The 25763-nt window shown below is 32.1% G+C and overlaps 1 protein-coding gene across 3 annotated transcripts in view; it reads left to right on the top strand.

Moving 5' to 3' along the window:
* Positions 1 to 25763, top strand: part of Znf654 (zinc finger protein 654) — a 75608-nt gene that overhangs the window by 10570 nt on the left and 39275 nt on the right. For 2 of the 3 annotated variants that reach the window (XM_013362343.4, XM_078044422.1), the window contains exon 2: positions 14000 to 14145. In XM_013362343.4, coding sequence (XP_013217797.1) covers positions 14000 to 14145 — 146 coding nt within the window. Of the gene's footprint in view, positions 1 to 13999; positions 14146 to 16737; positions 18489 to 25763 lie in introns of those variants that run through there. The other variant, XM_040286933.2, reaches the window with a different exon arrangement.

Below are 25763 nucleotides of genomic sequence, written 5' to 3'. Positions count from 1 at the left end.
AGAATCAGCCTGTGTACTTCCCTAGTACAATACACATATACATTGTATTATACCTGGGAATATCTACTTGGTATGTATTATAGTATCTGCATATTATAGATATGCATCTATTTCATATTGTAGCATATTAATATTGATTGAGCTGAAGTAGTGGAATGGATATTGATTAAACAGTAAAAAAGACCCATAGCAGCAAAAACTGAAGATGTTCATGAACATGAAAGAAAGATAAAAAAAAATTAAAGATATTAGAAGTTCCTGGCAGGAAGTGATTCTCAGTTCTTTGAATATTCCTCCTTAACCCATTTAAATGGGATATGCTTAGAAGCAGTGACTTACTATAGCAGTTATTCTCTGGTTAAAGCTCTGATTACAAACAGTAGAAATTATTTGTGTTTTGAATGCAGGAGGGTATGGGATACGTTTTAAATGTTTATAAATGATTAAATTTTTACTTTCCCATATTTTAGATTTAACACTGAGTAATCCTACAAAATCAAAATGGATAATACATTTTTGGATTTTATTTAATTTGTTCTATTACCATCCTTTGAAAAACTTCCCAGAGCTCTCCCAGATTATAGAATTAGTAAAGTTTAAAATTTGTATATTCCATGCTCATGAAAGTGTGTTTAAAAAATGCCTATCTCATTTTCAGTTGGGGGAGTAAAAAACAAATCACAACCTTTTGTCCTACAATTCATCACAGTATATTAGAAATCTGAATAATAATTTATACCTTTTGACATAATCATTCTTATCAAACTATATATTATATATTATGTTATATTAATGTGTATTTTCTTGTAGAACTTTATATTAGAAAATATAAATTTGGAAATAAAGCTTTTTATTATAAGATTAATTATAATTAATGAAATAATGAGTTAAAAATGGGAAAGCAACCAGAATCTTTAAAATAATTGAGTATAATTTTAACTTCCAAAAACTAAAATATTATTCAGCCATAAAACTGTTTTTAGTAACTGTGTGATGATCTAGAAAAAATATAATGGTAACTACAAAAAACACAAAGAACTAGAGTAAAAATTTGTTTGTAACAGGAATTCTATAATTTGACTATGGTTCAATCCATTCCCAACATAGTCACATCCCAAATTTAGAGGAAAAGTGTTTTGAAGAAAAATCAGATGAATTATTTCACTAGAACAGGATTTCTTGATGATAATCCATTTCTTGATGATAAGCCATCATTTTCTTTTGTGAGCTAGTCCAAGATTTTTTATGATTCTCTTAATTTTAAAACTTGCCATACAAACAAATAAGGCAACAACAATCCAGACACACCAAAAGTTGTAAACCTTTGCTGTAATCCATAGGTAGTGCTGCCTATTTTTGTAAGTAAGCTTCATTGGAATTTGCCCATTCATTTCTATATTTTTCAGTGACTGCTTTCATGATATAGCTGGATTGAGTAATTGGGGTGAAGGATGTATGACCCATAAACTATTTTCTGGTTCTTTAAGAAAAAAATATGTCAATTCCTGTCGTAGATTCTCATTTATTCTTTGCAACCATTTTATAAGTACTATTTTTATCTTAATTTTATGAATGATGCAGTTGAGACTCAGGTTAAGTACCTACTCCCAAAATATGTAGCTAGGAAAGGGGAAATATGTCAAGATGCTATTTAATTTATTTGATTTCCTACACGTTATGCTGTGTTTATATAGAGTGTGTATGCAATTTTTGTTTCCCACAATGGCAGATGATTTGAAGCCCTGGGGCGAGGGTCCAGCAATTTATGTTTTACACAAGCCTTCTAGGTTCTGATACTAATTCTAATGCATACTAAAGTTTTAAGATCCACTGAACTAGAACGTAGAAATTATTGGTAGGTATTAGATTGGGGAAAAAGTATTGGTCTGGATCTTGGCTTAGGGTTTTAAAATTTGTAGAGCAAAGTAGTGTCATCATTAATTAATCTTAAAATGTTTTAAGGTAGACTAGAGGAGTTAAAGAATGAACTACCTACACAAAGAAAGGAAACTTTATTAATTATTTAGAAATGGAGTGACTAAGGGCCTGGGTGAATGATTGCAGTGAAAATGGAGTGGCAGGAATAGTTTCAAGAAATATAGTGGAAATAAAGAATTTAGCTGAATCTTGTTGATTGTAAAAACAAGACAAAAGAATTCTAAGAAATTCTAAGATTTCTATTAAATTACATTGAGTTTTTTATCTGAATATCGGTATATGGTAGTAATATTAGCAATAAATAGTAGATGGTAGAGGGAACAATTAAGACATCTAAATTAACACTATGATTTTCATTCTATTGGATTAGAAAAGTTATTAAGTTTCTTTAAAAAAGAAAGGAATAACAGAATTTGTTAATAATTAGCCATAATGTACATTAATTAATCTTGAGGATATCTTTCCTATTTAGAACAATTAATTTTAAGGTAACTGATAATTAAGTTTATTGAACTATAAAACTTAAATGGACTTTGAATAGAGGCTGCTTTTCTGTTTTAGTTAATTTAGGTATGATTTTTTTTTGTTTTGTTTTGTTTTTTTGTTCCTTCAGTGCTGGGGATTAAATCCAGGGCCCCTTGTATGTTTAGTATGTGCTCTACTACTGAGCTACATCTCTTCCTCATGATAGTTTTTAAGTTTAAAGTTTTCTTTTAAGTTGTAATTTGGGGATGTAAGTAGCTTTGGTACAGGAGACTAAATGTATCATATTTAGTCAATTGAAAGGCAGTATATCAAATTTGATTTAGTGAATGTTTCCTGTTTTACAAGAAGAAAATCTAGAGTCCAAAGATTAAAATCTCAAATTCCTTCCTTTCTAGAATGTTGCCTCATCTAAACCAAAGGGTCTCTTGTGTGCCTCTATGGTTTAGAGGTGGGGATTTTTCAAGCTGTAGCTTAGGTTGTCTTCCTCTGTTTTGGGTGGCTTCCTTCACCTCACTAAAGGATAATTATTTAAATGCCAATCTTTTTTTTTTAAGAGTTCAGAAGGTCAGTAGGTGAAATATTTATTATTGAATGCAGTCCAATACTCATTAAATCTAGAAACACTAGTAATTCCCTGAATTTAACATATAGTACAGTTGACTCTCATTACTTTTGCCAGTATGATTTCATGATATTGGAGGGAAGAGGGAGAATGCCCTGGAAATAGGGTAACTAGTCAGTTTTTCTCTTCAACCTTAGCATGGTGCCAATCTTTTGTACCAACTTGCAGACATCATAACTTGTACCTTAATTTTACCAATAAAACTCATCAACAATTACCTATTATTGTTTCTGAAGTTTATGCTTTTTAGAGCCCAGTGAAGATAATATCTGGTCTTTTCTTTTTCTTAGTCCTTTTTAAAAACTCTGCTTTTATTTGCTCTAGGTCTTTCATAATTTGTTAAACTTTATTGGCAGTGTAAACATTTCTTTTACACTGCTTATCACATTGCTTTCAGCAGTAGTAGGATATGTCATGTCATTTTAGATAAACATAGCTGTTTTTTATTTTTGTTTACATTTTAGGCTATTCTTAAGTCTGGCTGGCCTCTTTCTTTTCCTTTCTCTTTTCTTTTTGCTCTTTCAGTCTCTTACAGTATCTTCCATAATACAGAGATGAAAGTCAAGGAGTCCTCAATTTATCCAAAAGCTTTCAGTACCAAAAACTTTTGCCCACTGTCATCTTCCTTACTTTAGAAAATCTTGGTAGCCCAAACATTAAACCTAGGACTGACCTCTTTGTTTCTCTTTAACATTTGCCTTTCTTGTTCACTCCTGAGACCTAACTTTCTGGTGCACTTTCCTTTATAGTACCTTGCTGTATGATGTTGCCATTTGTAATAATTGTTAACAAGAAATGTACCTGAAATGGTTCAGTATTTTAAGATAATCTCCCTCCCTTTAAATTTTTTTTTTTTTTTTTTTTTTTTTTTTGTGGTTGTAGATGGACTGAATGCCTTTACTTTATTTGTTAATTGAACCCAATGCCTCACACATGCTAGGCAAGCTCTTTGCAACTGAGCTACAGCCCCAGCCCTCTCCCTTCTTTTTTACTTCTCAAAGCTGTACAGATTTTATGTTACCTTGTATGGTAGTCTCAGTTTTCAAGGTGCGGTTTTTTTGCTTTCTCTTATTATCATTTTTTCCATCTGCCTTTAAAAGAGCATTTTACCACACTTAGATTTCTGGTCTGGTTCAATCTTGATATTTCCATCCTACAATTAACTTCTGTCTCTCAGTCAGGTACCATCGGAACCAATTATTCTTCCTTTCTTATAAATAACAACTATAATGTTTCTTTTCCTCCCTGTTCCATTTTTAAGACCAGTTAGTTTGGTATATAACTCATTTTTCTCTTTTGGTATCTTTCTAATGTAGCTTTTGAGCGAACTCATATTCCTAAGGAAATTCCTACCTTTCCCTACCTTAATCTTATTTTTCTTTATTTCTTCTGTTATTTTAATGTAAGTATATCTTTTATTTTTAAAACAGATTTAGTTCATCTTGAGACTGAGCAAACCTGGTACTTAGTGTTTGTTCACCTCTCATTTTAATTTGATCATCCCTTTCTCCTTATGTATGTATTCTTAGATTTCCCTATTCAGGTACCAATTATAATGTTTATGAAGAAAACATTAACTACTATATACTCTCACCTCTATTTTCAAAACAAATGGGAACTCACATAATTGACAGGGGTCAAAGTTTATTTAAAGCCTTTAAAATGATGTATTCATAAGAGGAAAGTCAAATTTTCAAACAGATTCCCAGGCTACCATGTGTAGGTCTTAAGCTGCCTCACATGCAATGAATGCAGAAAACTCAAGAAAAAGACAAATAAAACCTGTACATTAACCTTGTCCTGGAGCTAGTGGGTTTTCACTAGTATTGTTGAGTTTGTTTTACTTATATGATCATGGTAAGGGAATTTTAGGGGAGGATGAAATTTGTTCTCACAGTGATAACTTTTGAGAAAGTACTAAGTTCTTATTTTATGAATGTGAGAGTGTAGAGAAAAAAAGAGAAGTAGTTTCCTAAATATCCAGAATTTAGGAAGAGGACAAAAAAAGAAGAATTGAGATAGAGGAGAAGAATACTTAATGGGTTTTTGTGGTTTACTGGTCCCTTCTCACCTCTCTTTCACTTACCAGTATAGGAATTCTGCTTTCTAATTCTTTGCCTTGGCTTATAGATGAAGTTGATAGGCACAATAAGAAGGAAAAGTTATGTACTTATGTTTTATGGGAAGTCATTGTCCCTCATTTTATTCATAAAGCATACAAAAACTTCCCATTGTGAGAATAATATAAAAATACACTGCTTCTGAGATAGAGATACCTTTTCTTTATTGAAATAACAGGGATGAAAAATAAATGAAAAATGCTGTATATTGTTCAAGTACAGACTGACAAAACTACAGCTTAGCAGAATATTGGAAAAACAGAAGTCACAATTAGTTTTAAATACTAATACTAAATATCTTTGTTCAAAGTCTTATTTACAGTGTGTTTAATGGCAATCTGCTGTAAAGCCAAGGTTGATTTTTAATGTGGAGGTAATTCTTTGTAGCATATAACTGTACTGTATTTTTTTCATGACTTACCAGAAACCCTTTATTTTGTTTATGTATTGAATTTTAAGTGGATATTGTGACAGTAAAAACTACTTCATGGGCTGAATTATTTTATTAAGTGAATTTGCGTTTAATATGGTAATGCTAAATCTAGAATTCTTGTATTAGCAAGTATAATACCCTTTGTTTTAAACTTTTATGTATATTTGATTGATTTTTGTGCTAAACTAATTTAGTAGGATTCTTTCCTCTTGGATGGAATGAGTTCCTTTGGTATGACTTTATTGAATTTTGTTCTTTCCTGTGTGTGTTCATTATCTTCTGTTAAATCAATGAATATGAATGCTTTGGGTAGAAAAATATAACTACTTCATTTAAAAAATGTTTTCTCACAAGGTGAATGATTTTCAAGTTAGGAACTAACTGTGGCTAAAAGAATTAAAGACCAAAGTATGTAAGTAAATCTGGTATGAGTTTCAAAATAAGTGTAAATCTCTCAGGTAAATGACAACTTAGTATACTGTGGGGAACAAGGAACATTTTGTATAAAATTATAGTAATGTTTGAAGAAACAGAAAACTGAAGAGATGTCATAAATCTAGATGTCATAAATCTATGGGTAAATACTCTGCTTTTTTAAAAGGTGGTTTTGGGAATGACGAAGACTATTAAAAGTAGTATAACATGGAGTAGAATACTAAAGTTTATTAAATAAAAGGAAGTCAGTACTTAGAAAAGGGTTTTTTTTTGATCACTGGTCATTTCAGGATCATTAAATCAGATCATTGAAAGTTTTTATTTCTACTTCTTAAAAAATAGGATTACTATAGGCTGAGGATGTGGCTCAAGCTGTAGCTACGCTCGCCTGGCATGCTGCAGCCTGGGTTTGATCCTCAGCACCACATACAAAGATGCTGTGTCCGCCGAAAACTGAAAAAAAAAAAATATTAAAATTCTCTCTCTCTCTCTCTCTCTCTCTCTCTCTCCTCTCTCTTTAAAAAAATAGGATTACTGGTAATAGATATAGGAGATGTGACAACCTTGGGATATATAGATTTCATCAGTTTTTTATTTTACAAAAGTTTTTCAGGACATTCTTATGGAAAGAAGGAGATATGAGGAGGTGGATTAGTGTTAGTAATTGATCACTCTTGCTAAAAAGATATTTGTTAATTGTCCTTAATATATACTGAAGGATCTGAATTTGGCTCTATTATGTGTGAATTATTTTTTTTATATACAACCTTGATGTGTCAAGATAATAAAATTCTCCTTTTCAGAGTTTGTGTAACTGGCAACACAAACTAGGAGTAAAAACTAATGTATTAGCTAGATATGTAGGTAGGACTGAAGGTGTGGGCCAGACACCAGGAAAGGGAAAAATGAAAGTTATGGGATACAGAAGAACTGATTTAATAGTAATCTGGATGGAAAATGTATAGCATTTTTGGAAAACCTATTTTTAAACTGTATAAATATAATCATAGGGTCAAAAACAGGGATGCAATAAGCCCACTGATTCTGATTGAATTGTCTAGAGTCTTATGTTCCATTCTGGGAACTATATTTAAAAGGAACATGGATGACAGTTTGGAGCATAAGCAGGATATACTAGTGAGAACTGTGAAAATTTTGGAGACTATTGGGAAATATTTGAAATGGTTGAAAGCATGTGTTTAATTTAGAGAAGAGAGAGAAGAGTCTGAAAATGTGAATGATGGCTGGTTTATAAAGTTTGACACAGTGTTCTGTTTGTTTATATAATTTTAGAAATTTAAACTAGAACTAAAGGATGTCCATAGCTTTTGTTTAATAATAAAGAATTTTCCAATAAATGAGTCTGATCTGTTAAATCGAGTACATTTGTCTTTTGAGGAAATGAATTATTCATTAGTAGCAGTATTAATATTGTTTACCCTTCTAAGAGTGATATAATAATGGGTTTTCATGCTTTGATTGGTAGGTTGGACTAGAAAATCTTCTATATACTTTTTAACAGTAAGATTGTAAGGATTATTAAGATTTAATTACATAACTGTAATATATGTAATTAAATCTTAATTTAATTACATAACTCCATCTTCCAATTAGTAAAGGTTTAGTTTTACCACCTGCATAGATCTTCATATTTTAGAAATATAAACTTAAGGAGTAAAGAATAAAGAATGCTCCTTTAGGGCTGGGGTTGTGGCTCAGTGGTGGAGTGCTTGCCTGGCATGTTTGTAAGGCACTAGGTTTGATCCTCAGCACCACATAGAAATGAATATATAAAGTTATTAAAAAAAGAACATCCTTTATTAAGCATTGGAAAGTACTAGGTTTTAGGTTGTTTGCTACCACAGATCTAAACAACTTTAACTTTATTAGAATGTATTTCTAAACCATTTTGATAGTTTTTAAAATATGAGTTTTTAGATTTTTGTTTACAGAGTTATCCTGATAGAACAAGCCAAAATGACAAAAAAACATTTTTTTTTTTTTTTTTTAGTTGTCAGTACCTTTATTTTATGTATTTATATGTGGTGCTGAGGCTCAAACCCAGGGCCTTGCATGTTCTAGGCAAGCATTCTACTGCTGAGCCACCACTGAGCCACCCAATTTATTTTTGATTGTAGAGTTTTTTCTTTCTTTCTTTCTTCTTTTTTAATCTTCATTGACCATTGTAAATTGTAAAAACAATGAATACTTAGGTATATTTCAGGCATGAGACATTTTATTTGTTTTGCTTTATCTAGAATATGCTTCATTTGTTAGATAAGTATAGAACTAAATAGTTGAAACTCAGCAGTGGTTTTTGAGTAGATTTTGAGAGTGACCTGTTTCCTTGCTAAAAGTTTAAAGTTTATTGTACTTAATCATGTTTGGAAACAAATAATTAACCATGTCATAACTTTGCTATAATATAGACACTAAAATCTTAGTTCTTCAGTAGGCCTGTGATTAAGGCAATATTAAATTCATTTTACTAAAGAGTTTTTATATTTGTTAGATTACACAGCTGATAAATGAGAGCTGGAACTCAAACTAGGTCTGTATGATTCCAAAGAAAATAGCAGCTTATAAATGCATAGATGGTAGTGATCTGTGTTGAACAAATAGAGATATGTGTTAGAGACATTCTTTGAAGCTTTTAGAATGGAAGATAATTGCAACATGTCTTCTGAATGATTTCATTGTAAACAAGTGGTGAAATTAATATTAGTGAACACCTTGACTGTGAACTATTCAAAATAATGAAGGCTGATGACAATGGAGATTTCAAGGAGGATGACAGCTTTTCAAACTAAGAGAAATAAAATTGTTAATGATCTAGTCTATTAATCATTACCTGAGTTTAGATATCAGGATCATTGTTTGCTCAACAACAAACTAATATTTGGTGTCCTTCCTTGTTATATAAGATTAAAAAAAGGAGAGCCCACTTAAATAGATAACCATGTTTCAGTTGATCACATTAAGAGATTTTTTGGTTGTTTCTGAACTATTACATTTCCATATTTTTGTACATGTGTGAATTAGCTTAGGCTGCCACAACAAAATGCCTTAAGCTGGGTATCTTAAACAACAAAAATTTGTTGTTTAATAGTGCTGAAGGCTAGAAGTTCCAGATCAGGGTACCAGCATGGTCAGGTCCTTGTGAGAAATGTCTTCTTAGTTTGTAGATGGTATCCTTCTGGCTGTGATGTGACTTTTCTTTGGTGCATGCTTGTAGAAGAGAGATCTCTTTCCCATTTCTTTTTTCTAAGACTACTAATCCTATCATAATGAGTTTCCACATGATCTCATTTAACCTTAATTACTTCCTAAAACTATGTCTAAATACAGTCACATGGGAGATTAGGACTTCATCATATGGGATTTTAGATGGACACAATTTAGTCCATAACAGTTTAAATGGCCTTGCTTTTTAAAATATATTAGTTGTAGATGGACACGATGCCTTTATTTTACTTATTTATTTTTATGTGGTGCTGAAGATTGAACCTAGTGCCTCACACATGCCAGGCAAGCATTCCACCACTGAGCCACAATGCCAGTCCCTACATGGTGTATTTCAGTGATGTTAAATTAGTAATATAATTTTTACTTTCTAAAAGGTTTACATTAAATCAGTATTTTGACTATTTTGAAAGACTGAGTCTGTGTTCATTCTTACATTAAATTTATGCTGGTAAATTAAGATGTGACACTATATAGTACACATTGTATCACTTTTGGGGGGGGAGGTGTATATATGCCTGTAAATGGGAATGCTGAGAAAGCACTGCAATACCACTTGACTATTCCAGCATCTTTTTTTGGAAGAAGCTTTGCCCTTCTCTTCATTGCCCCTTATATCATGGCTTGCTTCTACCCTTAGCTGTAAGTTCTTTCAAAAGTGTTCATATGGTCTCCAAAAATAACACAAAAATGTTTGTTTCTTTTGTGTGTGTGTTGGGGGCAGACGACTGGGGTTTGAATGAATGAGCTACATCCATACTCCTTTTTAAATTTTGAGAATAGTGTCTTGATAAATTGCTGAGGCTGGCCTCAAACTTGCCATCCTCTTACATCTCCATCCTATGTCACTGTGTTTAGGTGTGCAGTACCATTCCTGGCTGAGGAAAGGGTTTCTTCCAATCCCTAAAGGACTGCAGACTTTGATTTTCCACTTTTAAACACCATTTTCTTTAAGAATCGAGAACTGTAGTAAGGACAGATTTTTAAGATCTAGGTAAATATCATTCCTATTGTTTATAGCAACTTCAGCATTATTCTTATCTATCATTATGTTAAGACTGTTAGTTATTAAAATATGAAAAAGAAATTGGAAGATATGTTGTTTTCTGCATTGTGGCCTGGTAAAGCACATGCACATTCTGATGTCATAGTATCAGCTCCCATTTGCTGAAAGCTTATGGTAGCACTCAAAGTAGGAGAAAAGTTTCCAAGTAATAGGGCAGTGTAATTGTTTATATATTTTAAGGAAAATATTTCAAAGAGAGATAGTGTTACAGTGAATTAGCACTGAATGACATTAGTGTAAAAATACATTGAAATGTCATTTAATTTTTTTTTTTATGCCTCCTCAAGGGTATTGTAGCAAACCTATTGGAGATGTTGCTCACCAGGACTTTTTTTTTTTTTAATGTTAGGTTTGGGTTCAGCTAGATCAGGCAAGGTAGTGGTAAATAAGGGTGGCTATAATGAGAAACATAACCTGAGAAAATAGAAGTCTTCTAAGGGAGAAATGAAGTCCATAAATTGGAAATGAATAAGGTGTAAGTAGACATAAATTAGGGGAAACTATTTGGGATTGGAGATAGAAAGTTGTGAGGTTGTCAAAAATCTATTTTTTTTTTTTAATGTGGCACCAAAGTGGTATGGTGGCCTGAAAGAGACAAAAAAGTTAGCCAGAGATCCTAGAGAAGAGAAAATTTGGAAACAAGGTCATATTGTTTATTTGACATTCATTCTTTACTGGACTTTAATGGTTTGGAAAGATCCTACTTGGGGCAAGCATAGCTAGGAGTACTTTTTATTTTTTCATAGCTAGTGAGAATCACAAGATCTAGAAGAGATACAGATTTTCAGAAATAATCCCCTCTAGCTTTACTTTACTTTTTATCTGAATATGTTCCCAGATAATTGTAGAAAATGTTCAGGGTACCAAGTATTACCATTTGGAATTGTTGAAAATTATATAGATTCTGAGATTTTATCCAGGTAAGCCTTCCACAATTTCATGAATGCTGGCAGAAGACTTAAAACATTTGCTCAGGAAAAAAGGACTCTTATTAATCATGGCCCAGCAAACAGCTTGATCTTCATGTTTATGATGGTTGCTCTTGCCCTTCAAGTCTCATGTGGTTGATGTGAGTGGCCCAGATGGATAATGAATTGAGTAGGTTTCCATCCATCTGAGGAACCTCAAACTTAAGGAACCCTAATCTTATATAATGTTCTGTAAGCATGTCTTCTGACCTTGCCTCAGCGGAAGAGTCTGACTTTTTATTCTGGACAGTTGAGGCTTACTGCTCTGGAGGGAAACATCATCTCTTATTTTCAAGGTTGTTCCCTACATGTGTCTTTGAAAAGATGAATAATTTTGAAAAGAACTTCATGAAATTAATTGACAGCCAAGACTGGAGGCATCACAATACCAGACCTTGAACTATACTATAAAGCTATAGTAATAAAAATGGCATGGTATTGGCACCAAAATAGACCAATGGTACAGAATAGAAGACACGGACATAAACCCACATAAATATAGTTATTTCATAGACAAAGGTGCCAAAAACATATGGAGAAAAGATAGCCTCTTCAACAAATGGTGCTAGGAAAACTGGAAAACCATATGCATCAAAATGAAACTAAACCCCTATCTCTCACCATGCACAAAACTCAACTCAAAGTGGATCAAGGACCTAGGAATTAGAACAGAGACGCTGCGCCTAATAGAGGAAAAAGTAGGCCCACATCTTTATCACATCAGATTAGGCCCCAACTTCCTTAACAAGACTCCTAAAGCACAAGAAATAAAATCAGGAATCAACAAATTGGATGAATTCAAACTAAAAAGCTTCTTCTCAGAAAAAGAAACAATCAATAAAGTGATGAAAGAGCCTACATTTTGGGAGCAAATTTTTGCCACACGCACGTCAAAGCACTAATCTCTAGGATATATAAAGAACTCAAAAAAACTTAACACCAAACAAACAAACAAACAAAAAAAACAAACGACCCAGTCAATAAATGGGCTAAGGAGCTGAACAGACACTTCTCAGAAGATATACAATTGATCAATAAATATATGAAAAAATGTTCAACTTCCATAGTAATTAGGAAATACAAATCACCCTACTCTAAGATTTCATCTCACTCCAGTCAGAATGGCAGTTATCAAGAATACAAACAACAGTAAATGTTGGCATGGATGTGGGGGAAAAGGCACACTCTCATACATTGCAAATAGGATTGCAAATCGGTGCAACCAATCTGGAAAACAGTATGGAAATTCCTTAGAAAACTTGGAATGGAACCACCATTTGACCCAACTATCTCACTCCTCGGTCTATACCCAAAACACTTAAAATCAGCATACTATAGTAACACAGCCACATCAACATTTATAGCCGCTCAATTCACAATAGCTAAACTGTGGAACCAACCTAGAAGCCCTTCAGTAGATGAATGGATAAAGAAACTGTGGTATATATACACAATGGAATATTACACAACATTAAAAGAAAATAAAATAATGGCATTTGCAGGTAAATGGATGGAGTTGGAGAATATCATGCTAAGGAAAGTAAGCCAATCTCCCCAAAACACAAAGGCCAAATGTTCTCTCTGATAAGTGGATGCTGATCCATAACAGGGGAGGGGCATGGGAAAAATGGAGAAACTTTGATTGGCAAAGGGAAGGGAGGAGTGAGGAGGGGGCCTGGAGACAGGAAAGATGGTGGAGTGAGATGGATATCATTACCCTAGGTACACGTATGACTGCACATATGGTGGATGCTACATCCTGTACAATCATAGAAATGAAAAGTTGTTCTGCAATTGTGTGCAATGTATCAAAATGCATTCTTCTGTCATATATACCTAATTAGAATAAATGAATAAATACATAAAAGCCATCTGGCCTGGAGAGCTTGGTTAGATGATTTATATATATTGTGATTCTAAAAATTAATTTTCATTTCCCTGATACCTCATACAGATCAGGTCTCTGTATAAGATAAATGGAAAATAAATCAGAATTTCAGTACCTCCAAATTCAGTTGAACTTAAAGAATTATTTACTTTCGTGGTTTGGAGAGACCCAGACACAAAGCAGCTTTCAGTGCTGATTGCAACAGAAGGAATATTGATAAGTATTAGTCATCCACAGTAAATTATAAATATAATAAAGGAAAATTAAAGTGCAAAAGAAAAAAATGAATGACTGTATTCTGGACTCTTCCTAATAATAGGACATCTGTTAAATATTCACAACCAGTGTATAACATTCATTTGTTGACAGAATGCTTAGAGCCTTATAAATAATAATGATGGTAGTAACACACACTCCTCATTTTCTTTATTACTATATTGTAGCTATTTTAATATTTAATAATTGGTGTTTAACCAATTATTAAATAGCTAGATGTTATTAAATAGCTGGATATAGGACATGAAGAGCATTTGTTAGAAATTTGGTAAAGTTTAACAGTTGAATAGTAGTCATTCATATGCTGTTTTGTTTACATGTTTTTAAAGTTAGTAATTGATTTTATTTTCAGATGTATGCCATGAAAATAAATAGTACAGGACTTTCCCCCATCCTTCAGGTCATCTGTGTTCATGCTGAACTAAAGTTTTACTTTATCCAGTAAATTTTCTTCACATCTTTAAATTTGAAAAGTTGAGAACATTTTCTACAGTAACGTACTTTTTGGATTGCTTCCCTTTCAGGTGGTTGAAGATTATGCTGGAAGATGGCAGGTCCCATTGCCACAACTTCAGGTTCTTCAGACAGCACTTTGTTGTTTTACATCCGCCAGTGCATCATTCCCAGATGAATGTGAGCACGTACAGTATGTTTTGAGTAGTCTTGCTGTGTAAGTACTCTTTTATTTCAAATAAGTATATTATTTTTATTGATGTATTTGAGAGATTGATTTTGATTATTTCTTCTTCTGAAGAAAATTTTCCTTAATGCACCCTAAATTTTTTTTTCATTTCCTCACTGAGGTATTTAGGTTTAATTTTGAATATTTAAACAAAAATTTATTTTAGTGTTAGAGTTAAATCGAATTTTGACACAGATTCTTCTGATCACTATAAGCACTCGGATTTGCTTTTTAATTCCCCAGATTGCCTTTGCAATCAAATAGTAAGTCCCAGCAACTGAGGCCATGGTAATTAGCAGAGAGACCTTAAGATATGCCAGAAAGAGGTTAGGAAAATGTGTTTTTTTTTTTTTTTTTAAATGTGGGAATAGTGAATTGAAGATTACAAACTGGGCACTTGAATTTCTTGTCTTTGTCCTCCCAAGTGTCCATTAAAATTATCGCAAAGAAGTAAAAGAGAAAGAGTGTAAAGAATAGAGAAGGATCATTATCAAATGAAAGATAACTACAATTTTCTTGAGTTCAGAAAGCAGATAGAAGAGAGATAATTGAAACCACGGAAACAAGTTACAACTTTTATTTGTTTATATTTATTTAGCTTTCAGTTTTACTCACAATAATAGTGAAAGTATTTATCACCATTACTTAGGCAATAGAAAATATCAGGGAATGTCTTATAGGATTAGTATTAATTTTTATTTATTTTTTGTATGTACATATTGGTTATTTATAAAACATTTTTTTTTTTAAAAAACTATGTGTATCAATTAAAATAAGATTTCCCTGTTCTGTAAGTAGGAATCCTTTCTGTCTTTCCTCCTTCCACCAACAGGGATGGAATTGGAACATGGTGGATATAAAATTTTATGGAGAATGAGATATTTTAGGAGTGTGCAGTAAAGGAATTGCAGGTTTTTCATTTAGCTCAGTCACTAGGCTTTAGGGCCAGGGTAGAGTAGGGAACTGTATTTATTACTTTTATTTTCTCCCAAAGAAATTAAATGATACTGGAGCATAGACTTGTACATTCTGGCATTTAAGTATACTTCATTGAAATAGCTAATTACTTAAAACCACAAAGAAAAAAATTATTAGTCAAGGAACCTAGATATGCTCATAAGGCTTCTAATTACTTGCTTATGGCCCTATTTTTAAATATTAATGGATATTCAGGAATCATCAGACATTTGAAGAATAACATGAAAAAAAATACAATGAAGGCAAACCAAAAAGAGTCTGGAAGAATATTGTTAATGCTTCAAAAACTAAAATATTAAAATGAAATATAAAATCTGTAATTAACATTTTAAGAGATTTGAGAAGATACATATATATGTGTATATATATATAAACATTAAAACAACATTGTGCTATGTGAAAGGAATAATGAGATAGCAAAAATGAGACTGAAATTAAGAAAATATGGTTAACATTTAAGGTTGGAAGAAATAAAGATATAAAGAAATAATAAATAATCAAAAATATAAAACAAACAAAATTTAACAGTACATGTTTAATTGATCTGTATATATTTAAAATTGTAAAAGGGAAGAATTTAGAGTATAACATTGCTTACATTTGTAAAATTGAGACAGTATTTAAAAAAAATCACTTAAAAATTTTTTTCTTTGTATTCATTTTGTGATGCCTAAAGGAATATGGGACTATATTAGGACTTTGTGATTGTAACTGAAAAACCTTACTCAAACTAACTAAGCAAATAAAAAAAATGATTTATTAGATTACTAAACCATGGAAAAGTAAGAACTAGAATTCATTTCAGGATCTTATGAGTTTAGGAAATAAAATATCATTTAGAACTCTGTTTTCCTTTTTCATCTTTGCTCTTTTGGCTTAATTTTTTCAGAGCTGCTGACACTTCTAGGTTGAATTTTGCTAGGCATGTTGGTACATGCCTATAATCCCCAGTGGTATAGGAGGTTGCGGCAGGAGGATCACAAATTTGAAGTCAGCCTTAGTAACTTAGAGAGGCCCTAAGCAACTTAGCAAGACCTTGTCTCAAAATAAACAAAAAGTGGTAAGGATATGGCTTAGTGGTTTAAGTGCTCTGATACAACAAGCAAACAACAACAAAAGAAGATTAAGCTTAGTTTATTAAACAAGGGAGAAGAAATACCTTTACCCCACTACTTCCAATCAAGTGTCTTGGGAAAATACCTGGCCCAACCTGTATTATGTGTCCACCACTTGGATTAATCACTCAGTTAAGAATCGGTAAAGTTTTTGACTTGTTCTAATGACAAGTCCACCCCATGGTTGGGGAAAACAAGGATACTACATTAGTAGCCCCCAATCACAAAGATGTTAGAGAAATAAGCAGTTTCCTCAAGAAATATGGGAGGCTGTGTAAAAGAAGGCTAGCTAGGTAGACAAAAATAGATGTTCAAAGAACATTTTTATATGATCTTATACAGGCTACTAAAATAGTTCTATTTATTCTCTACTGATTTTTGAGGAAAATAAGTATAAAAGAAATAAATTATTATGTTTTTTCAGTGCCCATTAGGATTCCCTCCTTATCTTTGTTATAGTGTTGTAATGTAAAAATGCTTTTAGACCTTTCAAAAGTTTACTTTTATTTAAAATATCATATACTGACTTCTGTTTTATTGCTAGATTATTTACTACTGCTCATGTAATAAGTAATATTAAGCAAAATCAAATTTTACTTAAGATGGAGAATGCTTGGTGAAAGAAATTAGTAATCTGGATTACTAAGTAGTAATTTTATTTTATTTTATTTTATTTGGTACTGAGGATTGAACCCAGGGGTGCTTAACTTCTGAGTCACATGACAGGGTTTCACTGAATTGCTTAGGGCCTTGCTAAATTGCTGAGGCTGGTTTTGAACTCATAATTCTCCTGTTTCAGCCTCCCAAGAGCCACTGGGATTACAGGCATGTGCCACCACACCTAGCAGTAGTAATATTTCTTAAAAGGAAAATGTTCTGTATTCTTAGGATTTACTTTAACTTCCAGTTTTCTAGTGAACTATATTTTCCATGTCAGAAGAAAGATGGAGAATTAGCTAAATGCTGGTTGTATTAAAAGAGTAGTAAGTTTGTAATGGCAGATTTTACCTAGATGAATTTTCTGGTCAAAGATTTATTTAACAATTATTCCATAATTACCCATTCATTTATTTTCTCTAAAACTCTGTGCTTGGTTCAAGTGATAAAATACTTGCAATTTTGATATACTTTCAGTAATCAGAGAACAAAACAAAGAACTTGATCTGGTCTAGGATGTCAGGGAAAATTTTCTGGGTGAAAGAACACTTGCTGAGCTCTGAAGGAATGATAGGAATAACTTAGATGAAGGAGCTGCAGAATCACATTCAGCATTCAAGGCACCTGGACCAGGAAGTCAAATGTTAACAATTTATTAAATTTAGAATGTGTTTGTAGAATTCTTTTTTATAATTTGCATCATTATATTCAAATTTTTATATACTTATAGTAGAAGTATATAAGTATGCCAAGGAATTAACTTATTACATAATATCTTAAGTTTCTGTCTTATGTAATTATTTTATACATATAAAATACTTGTTGTATGTAAAATATGGAAGTTACTGTATTTTGCCCCACTTTCATAAAATCCTTTGCCCAGTTTGTAATTACATTTATATGAAGATCATCCTTCTGTAGGCTAGAAGACTTTAAAAACAAAGCTTCTATTAAGGTGTTCTTTACAGGGAAGGAAAGTGGATTATATTTTTATTTATTATCAGAGTATTTTTTTTCAAATGATTTGGAATGAATAGTCATGTAGAGAATTCTCTTTAAGTGTAATTGTCTAACTTTCTGGTTCTTTGTAAGCTGTATTTTCTAAAGAAATGAAGATTCATGTTTATAGATAAGAAACGGAGGTTTGAGAAATTGGGCTACTTTTGCAAAACTGAGTTAATTAAATTCCTTTTTTTCTTTCTTTTTGTTTTAGATTGATTGAGTACTGTAAGTTTCACAGGTAAAAGGAAGCCAAACATTTTGAACCTGTGGACCCTTAGGCAGAGACCATAGAGCTTATTCATTTTATATAAAATAAAAGCAAATTTTAATGCTCTTTTCCTAGCTTTCTTTTGCCCAAAGGAAAGTAAATGTTCACAGATTTCAACATTCCAGTCAGAGATGAGTGATGGAACAGTAGATATTTGCCTGAAAGCCATTAGTCTACAAGCATCACTGAATGAGGAAACTAGTTCAGCTAGTAGCATTTGTATGTGCAGTGGCAAAGACAAAAAAGTTCATGTCCTGATGTATCATGTGCTTAGAAGACCAAAGACCCTTCTCTTTCACGGAAGTAAGGAGGTATATTTAATCTCTTAGCATTTTTGGGCTACTCCATGCATGTAATGGTAGATCATTAATCTTTTCTGATTATACTGCTTAATTGTACTATATTTCGAACGTAGCATTTATGCATAACTTTAGTTTCTGCTATACTGCAATGAAGTTTTATTTGCATATACAACTTAGATCTAGGCTTCAACCAATTTAGGAAATAGCCTAGAAATTAAAGGGAGAAGAACTAGTTTTATAGGTACATTTGTTTGAGTGTGGGGTGTGGAGTTGGGTGGGGGAGGTAGATACTAATCACTATATCCCCTCATCACCACATAGAATATTCTTAATGCTTCTTGACTCTTTTTAATTATATTGACCAACTTCTATTCAACACCTTTTTCAATTTGCATCCATTATCTTTACTGATTATTTGTGGCAGGTGTCATTTTTTTTTTTTGAGAGAGAGAGAGAGAAATACAGATTGTGTAGCCTGTTTTTGTTTTCTCTGAGAAGAAAGATATTTTTCTTTTATTTAGGACTAATTTAGGTGACCTTATTTATTTATTTATTTTTTTAACAAAATCTTATTGTTTTGTTCTTTACTATTACATTGACATTTTGTTTTCAGGATGTATTATTGCTTAAGGTAATATTAGATAAACCTATGTACATTTGTTTGTATTGGTCATGTTTAGAAGCTCAAAATTTCAATTAGTGCTAGTTGTAACAAACATCTTTATTTCTGTATTTATTTATTTATTTTTTGCCTCTTCTGTTAATTTTTCTAAGTAGTTGAGACTGTAGTCATTTTTATGGGCACAGAGAGGGGGATAATCTAGTGGTAAATTTGTGTTGGCAGGGATGGAAAATGATCATGTGATTAGATATACTAAATATGGATAGGAACAGGATATGTGTACATCAAAATCTAGAGGAATGTACATGTACAGTTTTGGAAAAATGATATTTATTGTTTTTCTGCTATAACTAAAGGAAGAAAAGTTTGACAATTCTGTTGGTCAGTGTAGATACAAAATAATGACAGCAAAAAAGTAGGCTAAAAGCTATTGCTATTAGGAAGAACAATTATTCTTTAGAAGATGATGTATATAGTTATAAGGGTATGAATCTATTTCTGAATTTTTCTGATATTTGAATGCCTTAATCTTGTGCTAATTCAGATTACTAAAAAAGTACAGTCTTCTTTTCCACTAATATTTTTTTGTTTCTAGAACTAGAATGAGATACTATTAGCTTTCACTGTAGAAGGAAGTAAGACAAATAAAAAGAAAAAAAGAAATGCTTTTGTGATTATTAATAAATGATAAGATTTTGCTCATCATTGCTTATACAGAAATGTTTCCAGGCATTCCATCTTGGTCAAGTCATCAAATTTATATATGCTTTTAATGTTTAAGTGCTAGTTAAAGTCTATAGGCTACAGTTTTCTTAAGCCTTGATATCTTGAAAAAGGTTTTCATTTTAGTTATAGAATTGGGCAAAGAAACTATTTCCTCCTGTTCATTTTTGTTTTCTTTTTCATTTTTTTAAAATTATGATTTCAGTAAATACCTAGTTAGGAAAATGTAAGATATGCCAGTGCAAGGTGATTCAGTAGAGGGAATTAAATTCTTAGAACCAGTTTTAAAGGTATTAGAAGATCTAGAGACAGAGGGTGATGAACCTAGATATTAGCAACTATTCAAATTGCTTTAGCTCTTGAATAGGAGGACAAAGAGAAGTTATGAGACCCTAGAGACCAGGAGATGGTTGAGGAGGAGAAGCAGCACCAATTTGTGTGAAAGGGAATCTATGAAGAGATATAAGGGAATCCTGAAACATAGGGGCAAGGGAGAAATGAGAATAAGGAAAAAACAAGAAAGACTCTCATTTCTTCCTTCCTCCTGATTCCAATTTTCTGCTATGACCTTCGTTTACCAATTATCAAAGTACACTGATTTCAGTATAACTGACAAGACTTTTTTTTAAAAAAAGACATTTCCACTAATTATTGCATTCTAGTTTGATAGTTTTGTTTTGTTTACCTTTTTCTTCCAGGATTTTAAAGATGTCCATTTACTGTCTTTTTAGTTTGCATTTTTTTTTTTTTTTTGATGAACTATCAGCTGTCATTCTTGGCTGTTTCCATGTATATGATGTGGTATTTTGAAGTGGCTGCTTTAAAGATTTTCTATTGCTTTTTTTTTTTCCCTTTCATAAACGATTCTGCTCTTTTACTTTTATTCTCCATGTAGTTCTTTAATCTCAAATAGTACAACCAGGGGCATACAAGTGAAAAGCTAAAATTAACTAAAGAATGAGAAATATCGGAGATCAGATTGACTGCTCTAGAAGTAAATCAGAGTCTCAAATTTAGTTTGATAGGCTTGACATATTATTTCTGTTACTTTTTATTAAATTTTGTGTAGATAATATCTGTTTATAATTCGAGAAGAGTGCTTAATATGCAGTGATAAATCCTTGCCATTTACATTTATGTGAGTTTCCATTATAGTAGTAAACTGATGTAATTATTTTCATTTCCTTCCAGAGATACTGTATGCTTACAGAAGAAAAGTGTTGATAATATTCTTTTCATCATTTTAGGCAGATATTGATATACTATGCATTTTATTTTGAACCTGTTTTTAAGACTTGGATATTGTTCCCTATAGGTGTAGAAAGAGCTTCATCAGTCATTAAATTGGCTATAGAGTGTCTGTCTTATAACTAGTCCCTAACTAATGGATATTTAGTTTTGTTCCAATCTTTTGCTATAATCAATTATCCTTTAATGAATTATTATTCATTTGCCTAGCCTAGGAGTGAAATTCAAGATCAGAGATGAGATTTGTCATTTTTGTAAATATTGCCAAGTTTCCTCTGTAAAGGTTGAGTAAATTTCTTATTTATATTGTTGCCAGCAATTTAAGAGATCACCCATTTCCTCACACCTTTGTCAATATAGTGTCTTAAAACAAAACTTTATTATGATTATTTTCAAACATATGCCAAAGTAGAAGGAACAATATAAAGAACCATCCTTACCTCTCACCCAGCTTCAGCAATTAGCAGTATACTTCCAATCTTGTTTTGATTATGCCTCCCTACTCCTTACCTCTTACTAGTTATCACTTTATTCCTAATTTTACTAAGTAATGTAATTTTCATATACTTAATTTTTTCCATTGTAAGTATATAATTTTACGATATAGTAGTAAATCTATAGAGTTGTGCAGCCATCAGCACAATCTAGTTTTACCACATTTTTATGAACCTCCAAAGCTCTCCCTCATGTTCATCTGCAGTTACCAGTGCCTATCCAGCTCAGGGAAACCACAGTTACTTTCTTTCTCTAGAGTTGCTGTTTCTCTTCATGTCATATAATGTGCTTTTATGCACAAGTGAAAATATTTGGGAGAGTTTTGTAAAGCTGTCTAATATGACTGCTTTCATTTAGAATAACGTGTGTGATGCTGGGATGGGACCCAAGGCTTTCACATCCTGGGCAATTGTTCTACCCTTGAACTAGATCTTCTGCCACAGAAAGTTCTGTGAGGCTTACCCATGTTGTAACATATATCAATAGTTCATTTCTATTTGTCCTAAGTGATATTCTTTTGAATAGGTATTAATTGTTTATGCATTAACCAATTGATGGCTATTTGGATATTTTTGGTTTTAAGCATTTATATATATGTCTTGTGTCAACAGATCATTTCTCTTAGATAGCTAGAAATGTAATTGTTAGATGTGTAAGTTTATGTTTAACATTTATAAAATTCTAAACTCTATTCAAAGTGACTGTACTGTTTAAAATTCTAACCGAATACTTACGGAATGTCTAGTTTCTCCACACCTACACTTAACATTTATTATTTATCTTTTTCTTTTGGTTTTAGTTTGTATTACCTCAGTGCTCTTCATGCTAAGCATCTTTTTATGTGCTGTCTGCTATTATATATTTTTTATCATGTCTGTGATAATATAAATTTTTTTACCATCATGCAGCAGGCATTTTCATGTTCTTGTTGGTGTTTGAAGTTTATTGCTGATTTTAAGGAATCTCTAACATGTCTTATATAGTTTTTCCTGATCTTAAGCTTCTTTGTTCTGAGAGGTTATAGTATTTTTCAACTTCAAAATTTCTTCAAAATCCATTTTTTAGAAACCACTACTATACTTTCTTCAGAAATACCATTTGAAGGGAACTAGCACTTTTCCTATAGCTTATTGATGGCTTTTTTTTTTTTTAGTTTTATTTTTCTTTTTTGTGTTTTATTTAAAAGTTTCTATTTCTCTGTCTTGCTTTTATGAATAGTATCTTCTGTTTTTAATCTGCTGTTAGTCCCTTGTAATATACTTTGTATCTTAGACATTGTATTTCTTATGTATAAAAGTTTGAGATCTTTTATACATTCCTTTTCTTTACTTAATATCATTCATCTTTACCTTAGGGGTTGACAAGCTGTGGCCTGTGGGATGAGCCTAAAAAATATATTATCTGGCAACCTAATCTCCACTCTAAAAACAATAAAACAGCAATGTGAAGCCAGTTAAACTCATGACTAGTTTAACTCAAATGTTTCATAATAAAAGGCACAGGAGAAGAAAAGATACTCCTGTTTCTAAGCACAAATAGTATGTATCTCATTCTCTACCATCTTATCCAACTATCAAGAGACAAAGCAATTAATAGAACCAGATTAAGCTGTAAGGACTCTGGTGGAAATGATGGTCAGTGTGCTTGAACAGATTGGGGATTTAACCAGAGAGAAACTTTAGGAAAGATTTAAATGGAAATGCTGGAAACAAACAAACAAACCAGCAATAGATGAATCTCCTGGTTCATTAGTAGATATGATACAGTGGAGGAAAAAATGAATTTTGAATGTGGATTAATCATCCAAACTAAAAGGCAAAGAGAAAAGAAACCAGAATATAGCTACTAAGAACTTTGGGAAAATACAAAACTGTTAACTATGTCTACTAAAGAATCTCATAAGGAAAAGAGAAAATGAGGCAGAAGCAAGACTAACAAAATAATGTCTGTGAATTTTCTAAAATAAGGGGAGAAATCAATTCACAGATCCAGGAATTCAGAGAACACCAAGCAGGATCATTTTTAAAACCCTCCACCCTATCATACACTTAAGGACTTAGCAATAAATCATCTAGAGGCATCATATTCAAACTAAAGAAGTATTGCAGATATTTCTTTAGAAACTATACAAGTCAGAATACAATGAAATAACAACTTTCCAAAGAGGAATGATGAAGGAAAAAAATCTTTTAGGAAAACAAATATTAGACTCATGACCCATAAGATCTCTGTTTTAAACTCTGTTTTGCACAAAAGTATTCATAGAAAATATATAAATGAATGGGTGTGGCTACATTCCCGTATAAGTTTTATAAAAATTCCTTCTTTTGAAGGTACTAGGGATTGAACCCAGGGGCACTATACTGCTGAACTTCATCCCAAGCTCTTTTTTATTTTGAGACAGAGTCTTGCTAATTTGCTAAGACTGGCCTTTAACTTGTGATCCTCCTGCCTTAGCTTTTCCAAGTGGCTGGGATTACACAGGTATGCACCTGGCAAATTTTACAAAACTTAAGGTCAACCTACAGAACATGTTTTCTTTTTCTTTAATATTTATTTTTTAGTTGTAGTTGGACACCTTTTATTTGATTTATTTATTTTCATGTGGTGCTAAGGATCAAACCGACGGTCTCGCATATGCTAGGCAAGAGCTCTATCGCTGAGCCACAACTCCAGCCCTAGAACATGTTTATAAATGCTGGAAATAAAGCAAAATTGTAGTGAAGGATTGTTAGTTTATAGCATACTAAATAAATGATAAAAGTAACACCTGGATTATTGTACCTAAAATAGCATGGTATTATTTGTGGGCAGGCTGGGATTTTAAACGATATATATATTTGTAAAACCTATGCTACATTAACCTGGGCTAGTGGATACATTAAGCCAAAAAGGAGGAAAAAATGGAATAAAATTACTAAGTGTAAAAGAAGGTGAAAGAAAAAGTCAAAATGAATGTGTCTGTAGATTCATATGAACAGATAAGACAGACAAAACATTAAGTTTTAAATTTAACATCACAAATTACATAAAATATAAATGATATAAATTCCTATTAAAAACACAAATTAGTTGGATGGAAAAATAAGATCCAACTTAAAAATTATAAGACTATTTCTGTGTCCTTTTGGATAAACACATGTATATACTTTCTCCTGCTCTTTTACACTTATTATAACAACACAGACTATTCAAAATTCATTTTTATAGTTCATACCATTTTGTGTAGATGTATCATACTGTATTCAGCTTGTCTTTTACTGAAATATTTGGGTATTTTCCATCCTTCTCGTACTGAAAATAGTGCTATGATTAATATCTTTTTGCATTTATCCTTCTGCTTTTTCTGTCATTAGATTGATAAGAATCTGGGCAAAAGGATGAGCAGGTTGTAATTTTGCTAAGTATTCCTAGTGTTTATTCCACTGGTATAAATTATGCCATTTATAATCCATGGTATAGGATTACACATCTAAATTTCACTCAGAAAATGGGCTTTGTTTGCCTCTGATCTCACCACAGGTTTTTTGCTTGTTTCTTTTTTGTTTTTGTAATGGGGGATTGAACCCAGGGTTGCTTCACCACTGAGTTACATCCCCAGTCCTTTTAGTTTTTAATTTTGAGACAGGGTCTCACTAAGTTGCGAGGGCCTTCCTAATTTGCTGAGGCTAGCCTTGAACTTGCCATCCTCTGGGCTCAGTGTACCAAGTTGCTGGGATTGATTACGTGGGATTACAGTTGTAGTCCAATGTGCCTGGCTTTTATTTCTTAAACTTTGTGATACTCAAATTTTATATTCTTTGATTTTAATAAATTAAGTCCTTGTAAATTAACTTTTCTCTGTTGACACTTGCTAATGGTGCTGTGTTTCCTTGTATTTTGTGGGTTTTGTTGTTGCTATTTTATTGACAAGGTGAATGTGTACATTTTTAGTGAATATGTTAGTAATTGAAGCCTGGATTGAACAAGAGCTCTAGAGAAAGGATTTGCTTTTTTATTTTAAACCAGGTTCTGGGGGGATATTACTAGCTCAGGACCAGTTTTAACTAAATTCCTGGCTTGAGAATTTTCACACCACATAAACCCCAAGAACAGACAGGCCATTTTCCCTAGTCTAGAAATGCGGTGAGAAGAGTATATTGAATATATTTGAATTTTTAGTCAAGGCAAAGGCCACTATTTTATTTAGTTTTTAA

This window comes from Ictidomys tridecemlineatus, chromosome 3 (assembly GCF_052094955.1).
Source record: "Ictidomys tridecemlineatus isolate mIctTri1 chromosome 3, mIctTri1.hap1, whole genome shotgun sequence".
Lineage (NCBI taxonomy): Eukaryota > Metazoa > Chordata > Mammalia > Rodentia > Sciuridae > Ictidomys > Ictidomys tridecemlineatus.
Note: the sequence above shows the minus strand (reverse complement) of the source record. Positions and strands in the feature narration are given on the sequence as shown.